The sequence below is a fragment of the Triturus cristatus genome, chromosome 5_2 (genome assembly GCF_964204655.1).
Source record: "Triturus cristatus chromosome 5_2, aTriCri1.1, whole genome shotgun sequence".
Lineage (NCBI taxonomy): Eukaryota > Metazoa > Chordata > Amphibia > Caudata > Salamandridae > Triturus > Triturus cristatus.
Window position 1 is genome coordinate 613,230,999 of NC_140588.1, and position 19,640 is coordinate 613,250,638.

Below are 19,640 nucleotides of genomic sequence, written 5' to 3' on the forward strand. Positions count from 1 at the left end.
TTAATTTAGAGTGTGTATCTGACTTACCCTGACTAAGGTTGTGGTTCCTGCACGAACAGGGTGCAGACCTCTGCCAACCAGAAACCCAGTTTCTAACACCCCTTGATACATGCTCGCGTAGGATGGAGAAAAATGTGAATGACACAACCACAAACAAATGGATAATTTTGGCTGAAAACCCCTATAAGTAACTATGTCATAAATATAATTTTAATAAAAATCAAAAAGTCTTGGCTAAAACAGACCAAAAATGCCAATCGTTATGCTATTGGCAGCCAGCCTCTTGCCTTTGAGAAAGAAGGAAAGAAACAAAACAAGAAACACGGCAAGAAAGATGGCAAAAAGGCAAGAAAGAAGGCAATCTTTCATGAAGAAAAAAGAGAGAAAGAAAGCAAAAAGGATGAAAGAGAAAGAAAGAATGCAAGAAAGCATAGACAGAAGGAAGAACAAATGAGAGGAAGAAGGAAAGGAAAAAAGAAAGAAAGAAAGAAAATAAGAAAGGAAGAAAGAAAGAAAGAAATGAGAATGAAAGTGAACATAAAAAAGAAGAGAAGTCAAGAGAGAAAGAAAACAAGAAAAAAGGAAGGAAACATAAACAAAGTAAGGAGAATTACATTCAATAGAAAGTGTTTCAAGTGCTACAAATTACTCTAGACAGAGAGTGATTTTTTTCCTGGGCAATGTTTATTAAAGAAAAATTGCTGAAATTGAGTCCAGAATACATGTGTTCCCAAAAATTGTGCGCTTGTGAATTCACATGTATTTTATTGAAGCTTTTGGTTTGTGTACTGGAGGCCTGTACAATATCACAAGCCAGTTGTGAAATATCAGGACATTTTCCTGATGCATTTAAAATATAATGATGACTACACCTCAGTGGATTTTAGGGAACCTGTCCATGTCCCGTATAATAAGCTGTAACAGTGTTATGAAGCGGAATCAATAAGTTATACCCAGATAAGACCTACAGTAAATTCCTAGCACACCTAAGGTTTACCTATCACAATATGAAAGCACACAATTTAGCTGCACATGCTTTTCATTGATCTTCTGTTCCTGTGAGAAATAAAGCATTTTTGTTCCCTCTTCCAATGATTGCATCAGTCAATTTGGGATTTGACTAGGAGGCCGTAAGGGAAGTACCGGTGCAATTTTGCGTCTAATTACTGAGGTGCATAGTTAAAAGAAAATAACTTAAAACAGAATAGTTTCAAATGGACACAATCTGTTATGCTGTGAAATACCAGCAATCTGACAAACTATGTACGCTTGAACAGGAATTTACAACAGCTTTGGCAGGAGGCAGGGGCTGAGAAGGCATGGAATGTAACCTTTGCTGACATTTGGTAGAAAGGTCCTTCTTTTACCTCAGTCCCCAAACACAAAGACAACACTTAAGTTTTTATAAAGTAAAAACAAAAGCACTGGCACTGAAGGGAACTACCTTGTGTGGAGATGTGCTTATTGCGAAAGAGCAAAATGCAGTCACTCGAAGGGATGTTAACAAGTGGCTGAAGCCAGCTGACCCATTACCCCATGCTGTGTGTTGTAGTACACGATGTGAATGACACAAGAACAGACCAATGGATGAAGAGAGGTGGCTGAAAGCCCCTCTATGTAAATATACATATCATTTTAGTAAAAAGCAAAAGGTCTTGGCTAACACCAGACCTTTAATGACAAAATAATGTGTTGATACTGTCCCAAAATGTGCAGCATTATGCCACATAATTCACCTTTCCTTGACGCATAATTTAGTCATCTTTCCCACATACTTTGGTGCTCTCCTGCTACATAATTCCAGTGGCCTTGCATAGACATTAATGATATAACAGTATTGTTTACTCTTCGTTTACTACAGCTATTGTTGAATACGCTGGTTGTTGAAGAAGCTTTTTCAGCTCAGAGCTGTTATGCAAAATTGCAAACAATTTTGTTCTGTGAATGCCCCTGAGTACATGAATGCTCCTATTCTCGGGCTGCTCTCTGTGCCAGGCCCCTGCCACTGCTGGAATCTGCACCCGGGCTGTGCCAGGGACCAGCCTGCCACAGGCAGAATGTTGTGGACAAGGGACAGCTGGCATCTGGCAAACAATCGCCAGCGACGGTGGGGGCGGGGACTTCTTGTTAAATCATTCTGAGAAGAGGCGTTTGTAAGACTACAGTCCCCTGCTTTGTCTTCTAACTTAGCAGTGGGGAGCGGTGGGCGAGGAGGCGAAGGAATAAAAGACAAAAAGAGCAAAACAAAGGGGCGTGTGACCGAGAGGAGAGAGAAGCGCTGTCCCTTCGCCTCTTGTACCCCTCCTCCTGCACCAGAGCGCTCCCCGCCTCCCCGCCTCCCTCCTCCTTTCTCCGTTAGACTGTCTCTTTCACAATACTACTGTTCATCATAGCACAAAACAAACAATGGGAAAAGAAGCAGGCCTTTGTGTCCGAATCATCCAGCCTGGTCAAGGGCATCAAATGAAAGGGGACGGGGGTGATGGGTATGGACCCACACCATAGGGTCTGAGAGCAATATTTAATGTACATCGACCTCTAGTACAGGCTGGTACAGAGTCAGGACCCTGCCTGATCCTAAAACAATGATCTCTTTTAAATGACCAAAGGCTGGCAAGATACCTCAGTGTGCTAATGCGGCTGCGGCAGAGATCTGTGTATAACCTATAAGTCTTAGGTACAAACTGTGGTAGAATCGACTCAGCCTTTCAACTTGTAGAAGTCGACAAAATTAGTATCACTGCATGGGGTGATAGAAGAATGTGATATTTACAGGGCCACGAGGTTGCAAGTCTATTGCAATAAGCGCTACATGAAAACGGGTTAGTAATATTGCTGGAGAGATACAAGTACGGTGAAAGCTTTATCTGTTGTAAGGCAGTATGACCAGACAGCTCGTGGGTGCCCACCACATTTCACAACACATTCTATTACAGCAGCATGCGAAGAATATATTTATCACGAAATCACAGCAAGTGGTGCAGAGTAAGTCTTGTGTAGCTGTGATTCCTCTCAGAAACAAACTGCAATGACATGCCAGTGTATGGGATAAATAAGTACCAATGTGTGGGTGCCCAGGACCAGGCATCTGTCTCTAATATCTTACAACCTGTGTCAGTGCCATAACGCTTGTCACAATTCGACTGCCCATCTCAAGCCTTAGAAGCTCGCAGGTCAAAGTGCACTCTGTAGGGTTTTCATCTCTAGTAGGAAGTTGGAATGCGCAGCACCCATTTCATCGAGTTCACAAAACCTGTCCTCAGCTGTTTTTCTTTTTTAAGAGGAAGGCTATATGGCTGAAAGAACAAGGCCAGCGTGGAAGAGACCTCTTTCCGTCCGCAGAGACCACTGAAGTAAAACGTGCCCTAATTCCTGTAGAATATAATGTAGAGCAGGTACATGGGCCGAGAACAAAAGCAATCGAGTCACAAAGTCTAGACAGAAAGAAATCCCAGCATGCCCTGACCACGAGGAGTGGAGCATCATTTTCTACTGGGAAAACAAATGGACCAAATAGAAAGTTGTGACTGTTTACGTTTACAAGTTCATGGTGCTTGTTCAATTTCTTCCCAGGCTTTAGTTCTTTGTCAGTGCCAGCGCATGCTGCTGGTTAAGAGCATAGGGCAAATTGACTGGTCATGCAGGTTAAATGGCCAGACCAATTAAATTCTCATACTTGTTAAGGGCTCCATCTAATAAATGCTCCGTCAAGTCAAGTGCCCAGCTTCATGGCACGTACAGATTTTTTAAGTGTACAGGCTGGTTACTAACTTTACTGGATAAATGTCCTATCCATATGGTGAGACTGAGTGGAAAACAAAAATTGAGAACCCCAAGCTCTTCAGGTATAAAAGTCAGAAAGGGGGAGGCTCCAAATAGTATACCCTCAGATACCCTATGACAAGTAGAGTAAGAGTCACAAAGGGGGAGGCTCTGGATAGTACACCCTCAGATACCCTGTGGCGAGTAGAGTAAGCGTTGAAAAGGGGGAGGCTGCTGAGAGTATATCCTCAGATACCCTATGATGAGTAGAGTAGAAGTTGGAAAGGTGGAGGCTCCGGATAGTACACCCTCAGATACCCTGTGGCGAGTAGAGTAAGCATTGAAAAGGGGGAGGCTGCAGAGAGTATACCCTCAGATATCCTATGACAAGTAGAGTAAGAGTCAGAAAGGGGGATGCTCCCGATAGTAAACCCTCAGATACCCTGTGGCGAGTAGAGTAAGCGTTGAAAAGGGGGAGGCTACAGAGAGTATACCCTCAGATACCCTACGATGAGTAGAGTAGGAGTTAGAAAGGGGGAGGCTCCGGATAGTACACCCTCAGATACCCTGTGGCGAGTAGAGTAAGCGCTGAAAAGGGGGAGGCTGCAGAGAGTATATCCTCAGATACCCTATGATGAGTAGAGTAGAAGTTGGAAAGGTGGAGGCTCCGGATAGTACACCCTCAGATACCCTGTGGCGAGTAGAGTAAGCATTGAAAAGGGGGAGGCTGCAGAGAGTATACCCTCAGATACCCTATGACAAGTAGAGTAGGAGTTAGAAAGGGGGAGGCTCCGGATAGTACACCCTCAGATACCCTGTGGCGAGTAGAGTAAGCGCTGAAAAGGGGGAGGCTGCAGAGAGTATACCCTCAGATACCCTATGATGAGTAGAGTAGGCTTTAGAAAGGGGGAGGCTACGGATAGTATACAAAGGAGAGTAAGACTTGAGGAGGAGGGCAGCCCAAAGACTATGCTCTCAGCATCCACAAGTAAAGTGAGATACTGCGTGGGGTGGATTCCAGGACAGAAAATATACCACCCAGTTTGAGATTGGGTAGGAAGTAATCCTAGAGATTTAAACATCTTTTCCTTTGAGCAGGGAGCCACGGAATAGGGGAGACACAAAGAAGAACATGGTGAAAAGTGAGACTTGGGAAGGAAGACATTGTAGGGTGATAAGTGAGATCCTCAATGGTGAATGTTACTCATGTAGTCTCTCTGCGAATTGATTGAAACGCACGGAGCGGTAGATGTCAGTTGGTATGCAATTGGGAGTAAGATCTGAGGAAGAGGAGACCCCCAATAGCATTGGGTGGATAATTAGAGGCCAAAGAAAAGTTCCAATCAGATAAACCTCTACACATACAAGTGGAATGAGACTCAGTGATAAAGGAAAGCACCCCAAGTTACAGCGTAGCTATGGGAATGCAAATATGGAGGAACCTAAATATCCAGGTCAAAGTTTGAGACTCAAGGAGGAAGCTCCCTGAACATTTATGCCAGTTAGGTGCTAACGCTAGAGAATGGCCTTAATAAAGTGGGAGGGACTGGAAAACCTTTGACAGGAGTCTGCCTCTGGGCCCCAAAACACGTTAGTATTTAAAGGAGGCGCAAGCGTGTTCCATGGTGTTAATGTTTCAGTCACAATAGATACTAGTGCGGTAGAGACTGGGAGGTGAGCACCTCAGCTGCAGTTTCCTCATCTGCCTCTTGTGGTCTAGCACGTCACTCACTCACTCCCACTGAAACACCCTCAGTCCACCCAATCTGTGCTATCTGAATCACTCTGGCAAGAATCCTTTGGTGGTTCGAAGCTACTGGGTCAGTCATTGGCAAACAGATGCTGTTTGCAGGCTACATCTTCTCCCACAAGCATATCAGAGGAAGGATGTGAATCACACAGGTGTGGGCCTCCGGCACGTGTTCATTGCCTTTCCGTCAATCGAACAATTTGCATCTTGAGATAGTATACTACAACGGGGATTTTGATTACAGGACATATAAATGATTCGTGTTCATTTTTAGCACTGCATACTTTTGAGCTCTTCAGATGTACATCTGCAAGTTTTTTAAATCGCTCCCATTTTGCCAAAAGCTGGATTGGTGGCAGGGTTTTCTGTCCTGGCGCCGACATCTGGAGCACAGAAGCATTTCAGCTACCACTGATGGAGGACCAATGGGCCTTCCAAAGCCATCATAAACCCAGGGTTTTTCCTAAGTAACCTCACTTCACTGCTAAGCGCTCACTGCAATGCCAAGAAAGAACCTGCTTCTCAGCTCTATAAAAAACCCAGTGATAAATGTATGAAAAATCACCTATACAGACATAGATCGAAGGGATGTAAAAAATCTATTTTAATTCTATGATCAGTCTCGTGCAACAACAGAGAAAACGGATTCCTTTCTATCATTTATACTGTAACACAGTCCCACGTGTGCCTAGTCTTCTGAAATTAATGTGCACACAAGATGTGTACTTCTATTGAGGGAATGTTTTTAAGCAGGAATAAAAAAACAATCTACCTTAGGCTTCACTGTTTTGTAAATTCGAACTTTACAGCAATTTGTATTCTATTAAAGCTTTAAGTGGAAAGAAGTCAGTTCAGCTGGCAACACGCATTTATTAGCCAAAGAACATCAATTATGTGACCTAGTCCTAAAATGTGTGAGAAGTCTCAGCATGTACCGGCAGAAGAGCTTTGTGAATTTGGCCCTTTGTAAGACTTTTGACAGAATGAGCACTTCTATATTTTCACCCATTAATTATTGCAAAATGCCACTATTACATCTGACGATGTAACCTATTTTCATACCAGCTCTTTTTGAGATTGTATTATTTATGCACATATGTGGACATCTTTGATAAAGTTCTCACAATTGCTCTGAACTATGAGTTCTGTCTCAGGGTGACGTTTTCATAATTTTCCTGGAAAGAAACCAGATTTATTTGTGAATTATCCAAACTCTGCCATCCACAGCAAAATGTGTATCAAATGTTATTAATCATTGACTGACAATGGTATCCACGCCTCTGGACTGAAGGGATGCCCCAAAATCAGGACCGATTAACCCAAATACAAGACACATGCACACTAATCTCCATTTTGCCTTTTATGTTTTTTTTTTTTACTTGATTCTCGCACTGGAAATGCAATTCGTGATAACATGGAAATCGTGCCTCTGGCTTTTTGTGAAGTGGGCTGGACTTGTGTTCACAGAAGCATTTAATGCAAATGACGTCAACGTATTCTTATACATATGGGAAGCAACTCCTCCCAAACTGTGCCAAGGCGAGTCCAGGCCTACTCCCTTTCAGGCTGTTGAATCTCAGAAGATCAATTCTAAATGAGGAGTCAGTGGTAGGTGTTCTTGTACATCCTGCAGTCTCCCTGCATTAGTACGAGGACTGCAATTTACAAGGCATACGAGTGCCCTCCTCCCAGACGGCTGGCCCTGTAGGGTTAGACTGAGTGATATCTATACACGCATGACCACTCGCTTCCATAGCTAAACCCGTCTCAGATACTACACTTATAAAGTGGTCTTCAAGTGAATGATGTCACAGACCCCAAGGAAACATCTCTGAACAAAGGAACATTCTGGACTGAGTATTGTTGCTTGTTAGTGACTGGGCACACAGAACTGTTCTTTTCTATTCACCGGAAGGCCCCTTTAATAACGTCATTAAGATACTTATTCGAGGCATAAAATCAGTGCCACGATTCCGAAAACACAAATTCTTGGACTTTTACATGCATTTTAATATTGCTGCAATATATCACATACCTGCCGGAAATATGTAGTCTCTGCTAACTGCATATACTGAATCCTAAAGTCCTCGCTAGCAAGTGACGCATTTTAGAATGTGGTACCAGCCCTTGTTTTGTCTTGACCTCAGACAGGATTGTGCAGGTCTGGGATCACTGGGAAGGTCTCTCTTCCCACTGAAGTGAATGTAGGGCTTGGGAGACACGGTTTGTGGCTCTAGGCTTGACCAAAGCTTATGGTACTGAAAAAGTTCCAAAGGCCCCTAGCAGAAGCATTCAGCAGGTTTAAAGAGGTGACCATTGTTTGAGCAACAGACACTAGGAGACTGCCACCTTCCTATCACCAAAACGGAATCTTTTATATATCTGACAAACCTAGTAGAAGTAATTGTAAGGCTAAGCAACAGGCTTGTTCTAGTTGAGGGACTTCTTAAGAGAATATTGCTCCGATGCACTGATGTTTTATTTTATTGTTTTTCACATCAGCAATCTAAATACCTTCACTGTTTTAATTATTATACCCCAAAACCTCAAGCCTTCAATTATGTTCCTGTATTCCCCCGTACACCATTTAATTGAGCGCCATTTAAGATGCCCAGCACATGATCAGTCTGACAGTTAAAACAGTTCAATAAATGAAATGGGACCTGTGTGCACACAATATTAGAAAATGTAGCTGGAGACACCCCTGGAGGTGCCCACGTGTGGCCTTTACGAGCACACAGTAGTTGTGGTTAGAACATCACATCATTTCATCAGAAGAAAATGGAGAAACTAAATGTTACACGTTATAAACATTAGTTTAACGTAGCTGTTGTTTTGCACCAGGTGTGAATGTTTTCTAAATTGTAGAGGAAACTATTTTGTGGAGCATTTGACCAGAGCATGGTGTGATCTGTGGTTGCCACACAATGGTCACTGTGCTGTGGCTGTCTGTTGTACCAGTCGCAGAGGTGTCCCTTTATTAGATGAACTACAGATGCCTTCTTCGGGATAACTGTCGAGGAAGTGTTATCCCATAAGTTAGCAACTTAACATATGAGTTGCTGTTTGCCCGCCTGTGTAGTCTAGTTTGTTGCTTCCTATAGTACAAATCTGTGCTGGTTGTCTGTCGGTCACGATGTTCCCTCTACTTTTTGTGTTCACTTTTTTTTTAATTCTGCAATTATTTTTGGTATTTTTAATTTTTGACGATGTCTCTGAAGGGGATCTAACAAGGCATATTTGGATTAAAATAACCCCTAAACAACCAGACGTGGCTCACAGTTTATGCTCCATGCACAGTTGAATGGCAGCGGAGGGGGGGGGGGGGGGGCGTGAGGGGGGTTTGATAGGGAAGCATGGTGCTCTCACTGTGGCTTTTGTCACAACAGAATCACTGATGCCCAGAGTCCATTGTCACTGTCAAGCCATGTAATGCGGTTCAAGTCAGAGGTCAAAGGGCTGAATCTAAGCTGCCTGCCAGTGGGAGTCGTGAGAAATTAGTCAGGCTCCCAGAGGCTCTTGAACTGAACCGCACACTGCAAAGGCAGCTTATTTTTTAAGTGAACTTACTGAAGAACTGTGCTTAATTGTTCAATATAAAAAGCAGTGCAGGGGCTAATGTGGATGGCAAATGCCAGGCTTGTCGAATGCCCTGAATGAACAGTTTTCGTTCCATCACAGGCCTTTTTTTCCCATCATTGTACACTTCCGCTCTCTTTATCTCACTCCTGCAGGTTCTTGTCCATCCCTGTATTCTCCTTGTGTCATTTTTTATCTTGCTCCAGGTCAAAGTTGATGATGAATACTGCGTCCTTAGACCCAGAAATATGAGCCAGTGCCCATGATTTGCAAGTATTGGATATGTGGTACCCTATCACTAGCGACCACTCAGCTAAACAGGACTCCATAGCTTCCTGGCGCAAACCACCAAGGATGTTACCATAAGACGTTGTCAACTACTTTGATTAAGTCTGCTTCCCACACACTTTTGACTCTCGACTTACTGCTTTCATTAACACTGATGATAAACCGACACCCACGCAAATGCGTTATGTTCCTCTAATAACAACGGCCCTGTGTGCAGAGTATGTCCGATGGCTGCACAAAAGGCTGTCTTTTATAATAGAGGACCCAGAGTCATCACCCCGTTGATGTCAACCACCCCGGTCAAAACAGAGAGGCAACAGCACCATTAATGAAACCGAAAGCAGTGAAATGTGAACTCTATGCTCATGCAATGGTGATGCCTGCTGGAGGGAGTGGTTATTGATGACTGCTGGAGGGAGTGGTTATTGATGAGTGCTGGAGGGAGTGGTTATTGATGACTGCTGGAGGGAGTGGTTATTGATGAGTGCTGGAGGGAGTGGTTATTGATGACAGATGGAGGGAGTGGTTATTGATGAGTGCTGGAAGGAGTGATTATTGATGAGTGCTGGAGGGAGTGGTTATTGATGAGAGATGGAGGGAGTGGTTATTGATGAATGCTGGAGAGAGTGGTTATTGATGAGTGCTGGAAGGAGTGCTGGAGGGAGTGGTTATTGATGATTGCTGGAGGGAGTGGTTATTGATGAGAGATGGAGGGAGTGGTTATTGATGAGTGCTGGAAGGAGTGGTTATTGATGAATGCTGGAGGGAGTGGTTATTGATGAGAGATGGAGGGAGTGGTTATTGATGAGTGCTGGAAGGAGTGGTTATTGAGGAGTGCTGGAGGGAGTGGTTATTGACGAGTGCTGGAAGGAGTGGTTATTGATGAGTGCTGGAGGGAGTGGTTATTTATGAGTGCTGGAAGGAGTGGTTATTGATGAGAGCTGGAGGGAGTGGTTATTGATGAGTGCTGGAGGGAGTGGTTATTGATGAGTGTTGGAAGGAGTGGTTATTGATGAGTGCTGGAGGGAGTGGTTATTGATGAGTGCTGGAAGGAGTGGTTATTGATGAGAGCTGGAGGGAGTGGTTATTATTGATGAGTGCTGGAGGAAGTGGTTATTGATGAGTGCTGGAAGGAGTGGTTATTGCGGCCATGGCCTTGGAATAGCGTTTTCCTCTAGACTGAAAGAAAGCCTTGTTACTTTTTATTTGGTTCAAGAAACATTCTACTTTTTATTCACTGGTAATTCCTAGAGAGCTGTCTGTGGAATTACTATATTTTTTTTATTTGAATGTTACCATATCACGTTCATGTTTTCCCTGTTACATGTTGTTGCGTATGCTCGATTGCCAAATTATGTATTGTCTTCAACAACGTATGATATGGTTTTATCTGCATAATTTATCTCTATGTATCTATAGCTGTTTATATATGCATATGTATAATGAAAAAAAGTTATGCAGTCTGATTCTTCTCATGACGTCATCTGAACGGCACTTGAATGGAATCATTTACCTTCATTATGTGATAATCCAAATGAAATGTAGTCAAATGTATGGCCTTTTAATTTAATGTGCGTGCACGGCGATGCTGCCCCCATGGAAATGCAGCAAGTGCTGTATGTCCATCCTGTGCTATTAGCTGGCACGTCCCAGAGCTCCAGGGACTTTCTGCCAAGGTAGGTAGAGGCATCTGTGAGCTGGTGCCCCTTGTGTGCTGTGCCTCAGGCAGTAAACCTCCATTGCCTCTAGCAACCTATTGCCTCTGGTCCCAGCCCAAGCAGGGCAGGGTAACTAGGAAGAGAAACAACCCACTTTCAATCTGTGGGCATACATCTTTTGCAAAGGTCTTTTATATCTCAATGTAATCTGTGCATACAGCATCCCCTTCCACTGGCTGTCAAGAGTACTTTGGTAAACGATTTACACTTCCTAAACAAAATGGAAAATAGCACAGGCTTGATAGGCGCATCTTATTACTACATTTTTTACATCTTCTGTTAGAGTTTAGCTGAAAGTGGTTTCAATTTTCACTCAGCTACCAAATCAATGGTTGTGAAAAATTGGAAGAAAATTGAGTTTGCACCCATTTTTTAACTCGATCTCCGGTTTAAATGACTTGTAATGTCTAAATGCTCTTATCTGTTCTTTCCATCAATGTCCTAACCCCTTGACCTGATGTTTCATAACGACACGTTCAAATGCATATGCATATTTATTGGAAACCGCTAAACCCATTTTACCCCTGCCCACTTTTAGAAAGACTTTGGTTTGACAGAATCAGCTTGGATAGCAGCTAATATTAAATTTACATAGGTACGTTTCATTTCCATCACTTAATGTTTGCTATAATGTAAAAATGAAACTGCAGCGCTCCGCATTCCCTCTTGCGTCCGCGTGAGTTGTTCTGGCCTCTCATGTGTTCTCGCAGCTGAACTCACCCATGACTCTGTCTCTGACTGTCAACCTTCGCTGGCTTTTCCCGGGCGTCTGCTCCTCTGGGACGCTGCGCGGTGCGCTCTCCTCACGCGCCTGCTCTCGCGCCGAGTCCTCCACTTTTGATGCCTGAATGACTCCGTCCTCTCGCGCAGCCAAGAAAAGAGCCTTCTGCGGGACATTCCAACGCCTTAAAGCGACAGCCCCCGCCGTGCCTCCTCCCATGCCCACCCCCTGCAGGGCTGGGTTACTCGCCCATTGCGGGGCTGGCTCCGGCCATTCTTCGGCCTCTATGGGTCAGTTCATCACTGCCACACAAAGGCACTTGTTTCGTGAGCCACTTGTAAGGCAACAAGTGAAGACACAAAGCAGAGAGCAAAGGTCTGTCAGGCCTTTCTGGAACTCGAGGCCTGTGTCTAATTCTAATGGGAAGAGTCTATGGGAAAGTTCAAGATTTGCCAGCAGTCTCCCAAGGTGTGTGTGACAGGGCAGCAGAGCTTTCTGGGAGTTCTAAGTGAATATTCTCAAGAATAACATTTTACTTTGTCCATTCGTTTTTGGTTGTATTGCATATAAAACAAGTTGTGTTACATACACTGTTTCTACTCATTAGCAAATGTTCACTATTTTTGTTATTGTCATAGAACAAAATACATCTTAGTTCTGTCGCTGCAGATCCTAGCTATTGTCAGTGTTATTACTATCAATAACACCCACGCTGTTGTTGATTTTCAGAGTTCTCATGTCGCAAAAGAGGGATCCTGCCATTGTCGTTTAAGTGTATCTATTCAATAGTGCTCGACAAACAGGCGTGAGATGCTCGGCAACTTTCACAATTCATATGTTTTTCAAAAGCAAAGGCATGAGACATGCATCACCTTGAAAGCGAGAATTCCATGATGCTTAAAAATGTGGGGCCTTATTTATGAGAAACTAACACATCGGCATTGATGAGTGAGTTTCTCTGCGTCCTCCTTGTGACAGGATGGATGCGCTGTATTTATGTACAGCGCTCCATTCCGCAAGGAAAGACAGATGTGTCAGAAACCCTGACGCATCTCTCGGCACAAAACCCACATATTGCTGGAGTAGCGTTGTAAGAATGACACAACTCCAGCAATGCATGGGGTGGGCCTGGGCCTATGGCACTGCGTCACCCGCAGGTGTAAGGTTTTGATGCATTGGTGTCCTATAAGTGGCGCAGTGAAATCTCATAGATTTCAGTGCACCACTTCTACGAGGCATACTTGTGGGGGAACGTCCACCCTGCATACATTATACCTGACGCAGGTATCATGTGGCACAGGGCTTTATAAGGTGAAGGTTCTGCCTAGATGCATCACGTTGTAAATAGGACGCAACCTGGTGCACATTTTACACCACCACTGCATCACAAAAAGTGACATAACAGCAGCTCAAAAGTGTCGCAAGGGGCTTGCAAATCTACGGATTTCAGATCTTGATGGAATTTGTGACATCACACCAGGGGATTGTATGTATGTAATACTCTAGACTTCATTTAGAGAGGTACATGCATTCACACGGCTGCTTTAGAGCGCTATGAGGCATTAACTGCAGCGCTAACAGTACTACTAATTTTCAAAGGCAAATTCTTGCTGCGGGCACCTCCTTTCGTGTAAATTCCAGAATTCTAATAAAATGTGTTCTTGAAATCCTAATGAAACTGGTGAAATCACAGGAATTGTTTTTATGGATGTGTCTAGGTTTAATTCAGAAAGCTACATGCATGCAGACAATTGGTTTAGATCCCTCTGGGGTATTAAACATTGCACCAGGAGCATTATTAATTGGCGAACACTGCACTATACATTACATAATAATATAAAGTCAGAACTGTGGCACAATAATGTCTAAGGGTATAAATGAGAAGGGAACAATCGATGATTGTTTAATTACAGAAGGACTCTTGTGACTCAGGTCAGGGGAGGAGGATCCGTAGAGGTTTCCAGACTGCAACACTGCAAACAAACTGCCTGGTTATGAAATACCTAGTAAACTTATACAGACTGCACCCCCACCCCCACCCCCTTTCCATCTCTCGTGGTGCACGTCATCACCATCTGCTTGCCGTTAGGATAAAAATGAGCGCTGGGTCGGGAAGGCAAAATACTTCTGACTCTCTACAGACCGATGCCTATCATTTTTAAAAGAAAACATATATTGATGCTAGATTTCCCCTACCTTCATGTATGAAATATTTTCTATACGTTGTTAAGTGCATTTTATTTGATTGATTCTATAGCCCATTATTCTGGATCTGGATCTGGATTTGTCGGCTGCCTTTGACACGGTCGACCACGCTATTTTGGTCGACCGTGTCAGGCAGGCTGGGATAGAGGGTACCGCTCTTGACTGGGTCCACTAGTTTCTTACCAGCCATCAACAAGCGGTTCGTCTGTCCCAGTTTTCTGCGGACAGGGTCAACCTGAACTGTGGCGTGCCTCAGGGATTCTCTTTGTCCCCTCTTCTTTTCAATTTATACCTCACCCCTCTGATCAGCTCTCTCCGAGATAAAAATGTCTCAGCATTCAACTATGCGGATGACATCCAGCTAGTCTTTAACATCGACCCCTCGGATCAGTCAGTCTCTGATTTCCAGGACATCCTCTGTCACATCAGTAATTGGATGGGGGCAAATCACTTGAAACTGAATCCCGACAAGACCGAATTGGTTCTTGTCGGAGGCCCTTCCAATCCCTGGAACCCCAATTTCTGGCCCTCCAGTCTGGGTCTTCCTCCCTGCCCTACTGACTCGGCTAAAAGTCTGGGAGTTATCATCAGCAAAGACCTCTCGATGAAACCCCAGATAAACGCCACTGTCTCTGCCTGCTTCTTTCAACTACGTAAAATTCGTAAAATTGCACGTTTTCTCACTACCGAAGCCCTCACCCTAGCTCTTTTGGCATTAGTCATTTCCAGAATTGACTATGCCAATTCCCTGTATGTAGGCATTCCTGACTACCAGCTCAAACGCTTGCAGCTTGTCCAGAACCAGGCAGCTCGCCTTATTTTCCATCAACCAAGGCACCACCATACCCGCCCTCTGTTAAAATCCTTGCACTGGCTCCCGGTCTCTGAACGCTGTAAATTTAAGTTAGGGTGCCTTATCTTCAAATCCCTAGCCGGCCTCAGCCCCTCGTTCATCTCTTCTCTCATTCACCCGTATGTCCCTTCCCGCAATCTGCGCTCGGCTCACTTGGCTCTTCTCAAAATCCCCACAGTCAAGCGCAAGAAATGGGGCGGTCTAAGATTCTCGTTCCTAGCCCCATCTCTCTGGAATTCCCTTCCTTTGGATATAAGACTGGCTTCACCTTACACCCACTTCAGATCCCTCCTTAAGACTCATCTGTTCCGCTCAGCGTACTACTAACCTCATCCTCTTTTCTTCATACCCCCCTCCCTCACTCTCTCTTTCCCCCCTTCTTTCTCAGGCAATTGCTTATTTCAGCGCCAAGAAACTGCACAGTGTACGTCGCGCTTTACAAATGCTTTTCACATCACATCACAGCACATACTTAGTCTACTGGGGCATAGGAGTGCAGTATGCCACATAGGGATGTAATGGCCTGGCAGTTCCCGTCAGTGCCTGGCAATGCCTTATTTGAGGTGGTGCACAAAGTACAGATGTGACATAGGCACTTCGTCATAGGCATGCCACGCAAAGTAGAGCAGGTGGATTATGGGAAAGCAAGCACAGTGTGGAGTTCACCTTGGGAAGGCAGATTACTATTTTTTAAAGATGACACACGAAGTCCAGAAGAACAACATATTCTTTTTTTCATATGAAAGGCACAGATCACTCCACCAGCGACCAGCCACAACTGCAGCAAGCTGAGGCTGCCCACTTGTGAACCCTGAATCAAACCTGCATCTCAGCATTCTTTACGAATAAGTAACCGTTGTACATTGAGATGGGTGGATTATAAAAGACACCTCCCTCACTAAAAAACACATTAAATACAAACAATTATTTAAGTGTTATATCTGCTCATGCAACAAAACCTGACAGAAACATACCAATAGTGGGACAAAATGAGAACATATCACTGCAGAACTGAAACATTTTCAATATTCTACACAACGAATCCATAGTTATTTTTTTATCTATTTTATGCAACTAACAACCATTGACAAAGCCAATAGTCCTGGCTTGTTGTAGGTGTAATGTTACTTGTTGTATTATATATCTGAATGCATTGACAGAAGCAACAAAATACAAGTCGGGTGGTGCACTATGCTAAGGACAGATTTTTAGCTTTTGTGTTTTTAAGCCACTCCCTTAATTACATCGGCCACGCCCCCTTTGAAAGTTTTTTCATCCAACTTAAAGCCCTGCATGCAGGCTTCAAAATAACGCTTTGTAAAAAGTAGGTACCTGATTTACGGAATGTGCATGCCGACTGCTTAACAGAGTTACCATTAAAAACCAAAGAAGAGGAAAAAGGTGATGCATAGGTATGAGCTATTGTAAAATTGGCATATGCTATTGCTGTGTGCGAGGGATAATTTATTCTGGAGGAAGCAGAGGTGACGATAAGTTCAGGGAAGAGAAGGAATGCATTGCCAAGGGATAGCCCAAACATGGTGGAGAGGTGTGGCTCACTGGTTAGAGGCGGCAGATCCGCAAGCAGAGAATCGGCCAGGGACCAGGGTTCAATTCCCGATGCGGCAGGGTCGTGGACCAGGGTCAAAACGGACTTGATAATTCTCGCCTCGGTACCTACTCTAACCAGGAACACACTCGGCAACTCTGGGCATTAGCTTGCCTCATCTCCACAACGGCCCCCCACATTCGCTGGGGATGCCTGGTTTCACCTTGGAGATACCCAGGAGGGACCATCTCACAGGGATAGCCAGGACAGGTTCCCCAGCGGTCTACAGCGCCACGACGCCTCAGGGCAGCAGTGCGCTTTACAAGACACATACATTTACATGTTGGGAAAGACAGTCCTTCAGGTAATGTTAAATTGGTGTGTAAAACAGAAGACACAATGTGGTTCAAGTCCCATTGACGATTGGCTTGATGTACTGGAGTATTGGCGTAATGTCAGCCATTAAAAAGATGGCTAGAACAGCCTTTTGGTGGCCTGCAATGGGCAATGATATAGCTGGGTAGGTACATTAGGAATTGCGGTATTAGTGGAATGAGTAGCAAATTACATACAGTGGAAGGGAAATCAATAGTTTCTATGGAATTTCCGCAGCAGCTGTGGCAGAAAGTTGGTATTGATCATAGATCATGGATCTAATGATCATGGGGTCCAGTGGCGGCTCCTCTGCTACGGCGGAGGAGCGTCGACCTGCTGCCTTGAAGCAGCAACAGAAAGGAAAAAATAAAATGATAATAACTTTTGTTATTATCATTTTATCTTGTGCACCTTGCGTGAGGGCGCGGGGCGGGGCTGAAGAGCAGGGAGGAGGGTTCAACTCTCCTAAGTGTGCAGTGACTATTTGGTTGGCCCTCTCGACCTGCCCAAAACAGTCATGCGCACTTTCAGTGTTCTCCATGCAGGTTGCATTACAGCCTGCATGGAGATCATGCCCACCCCTCAGCCACTGCTGAGCACCGTGTCATGGAACTCAGACCAATTACAATGCTGCATTGCAGCATTGTGATTGGCTGCGTGGAGCATGGGAGCCCTGGCACTCCCAAGAAGGAAGAGGACACAGGAGAGGCAGCATGGCTGGCCAGACGGCCAGCCGGAGGGGATGTGAGTGATTTTCTTTTGTCTTTTTTTACTCGATCCCCCCACCCGCCCCACTGCGGTGGGATGTAGTAGCCACGGCTGATGGGGTTGCAAGAATAGATGGCAAATTTGCATTTGTCATGGCATACTTCCTTTTTAAATAGCCAAAAGGGAAGTGTGTAAGGGAGGGAAAGACTTAGAATGTGATTGTGTTTTGCAAAAAAGCGTTAACTAGGCAAAGGTGTCCGAATGTGATAATCAAGGCCAATGGAAGACAATTCACCTTACAGTACAGGACAGAGTTTTTGAAACAATGAGAAAGTGGATTACTAGTTGGGGTGGATGGTAGTCCACCACAAGCAAAAATGTTACTATTCCTTTTAGGTCCAATTAAAGGTTTCAGTAATTTAAACCTGAGCTCAAGCCCTGGTAGCTATAGCACAGATCAGACAGACATAATTTAAGAAAATGTATAAAGCATATAAAAGTATCAAAACAGCTAAACTGTTGGAAATTCAATACAATAAAAATCCCACTTCAGTTTATACAAATAGAGACTATTTTATTGAACACAATGACACCAAAACAACAAAAATCTAATAAGGAAAACCAGAGATTGCGATTTTTTAGCACCTATACGTGGAAGGAACCAACCAGGGGCAACTGGTCATGCTAGACCAGGTCAAAACCAAAAGTTAAGGCTGACTGATAGATGGCTGTTCTGATACAGGGACCAGCTTTGTTCCTGTGGAATGTTTACCTTCTAACAGCAAAAGTTTTATGGAGAAAAAGTGGTTGTTGACAAGTTGTCATCAGGGCAAGCTGCAAACTAGAGGTGAAGCAAGGCTTGATGAAGGTGGGCTGCAGAAGAACTTCGCCAAGAAAGCCGGGAAAGCTCCAAGTGATTGAAGTCTGAAGTCTGTGCCTAGAAAGACCACAACTTTCTTCAGATGCTGCTCAGCATCGGTCCTGGCGAAGCCTTCTACGTTCTGACTTAGAAACGTTGCTGGAAGTTGGTTTTCCTTCAGTAGAGCAAACAAGCAAGTTGAGGCTCGTCAGCAATTCGATGTTGACAGCTTGTTCTTTGTCCTATCTCCAGGCAGAAAGTTGGCAAAACATTTTTAATTCCCAAACTTTGCAGTTTGGACAGGAGGAGTATATTTTAACCCCAGCCAAGGATTTCAGGACCTCGGGAACAGTAAGTGGGGTTGAAGACTCACTACAACAGAAGTCATCAACAGGGTCCAAGGTAAATCCAGTTGAAACCGATCAGCGGGGCTCTTTCAAGAAATTGAACTTCTTGCAGATTATGTGTACCTGTAGCGTAACAGGAGGTCAGCCATTTAACCCTTGTAGTTCACTTCTTTGTCCTGGGCACAAGTAGGAGCAGGATTTAAGAAAATGGGACCCCTACACACAAAAATGAACTTGCTAGCCGTGGGGAAATTAACATCAAAGGGAAAAAAAGGATGCTAGAACCAATTGTACAGTAATCAAAGAATCATATATCTGAGGACAACATAACAATAATGATGCATAACAACATTGTGCCTTAATGTAAAATAGTGACTATGGCCAAGTTGTGTTATTTAAAAACATTTTATTTGACTAATTTTTCATTTATAGAATCAAAATATGATTTTTCAGTTTACAATAAATCATTAAAAAAATAATTCATACATAAAAAAACACAATCCAATACATTCATGTATTCAAGAAAAACAATGCAATTAATGTGTACAGATGATTAAATAATTTGTTTCATTGCATATGTATGTACAGACAGGGGGATCCAGATGAACCATAAAGGGTGGAAAAGGCTGGCGGTAGATGGAAGCTACGTGCATTTCGGCTGAGGTGTCTTCATCAGGGGACCGTCTCAACTTTCTCTGTATGGAATACACAACAGTCATGGGCTAAGGATGTGTATGCACATATGTTGCAAAATTAGTCCTGAAATAAAATTTAATGTCTTACAAGCGTTATAAATCATTTAATTAGATTATCGGTCAGTACAGATAGGTAGGGCAACCATTGAGTGAAGAGGTTGAAGAAATTTGAAAACTAAAAACATATTCTATATGGACTTTAATAGATTATGTAGAGTAAAAATAATATTG

The 19,640-nt window shown here is 43.7% G+C and overlaps 1 protein-coding gene across 3 annotated transcripts in view; it reads right to left on the reverse strand.

Annotated features, from left to right (window-relative positions):
- PLP1 (proteolipid protein 1) overlaps positions 1–11,982 on the reverse strand; it is an 81,138-nt gene extending 69,156 nt beyond the window's left edge. Inside the window, exon 1 of one of the 3 annotated variants that reach the window (XM_085607701.1) lies at positions 11,818–11,982. In XM_085607701.1, coding sequence (XP_085463827.1) covers positions 11,818–11,821 — 4 coding nt within the window. In that variant the 5' untranslated portion in view covers positions 11,822–11,982. The remainder of the gene's footprint in view (positions 1–11,817) is intronic. The other 2 variants (XM_085607700.1, XM_085607699.1) reach the window with 2 other exon arrangements.
- Positions 11,983–19,640: the final 7,658 nt, after the last annotated feature.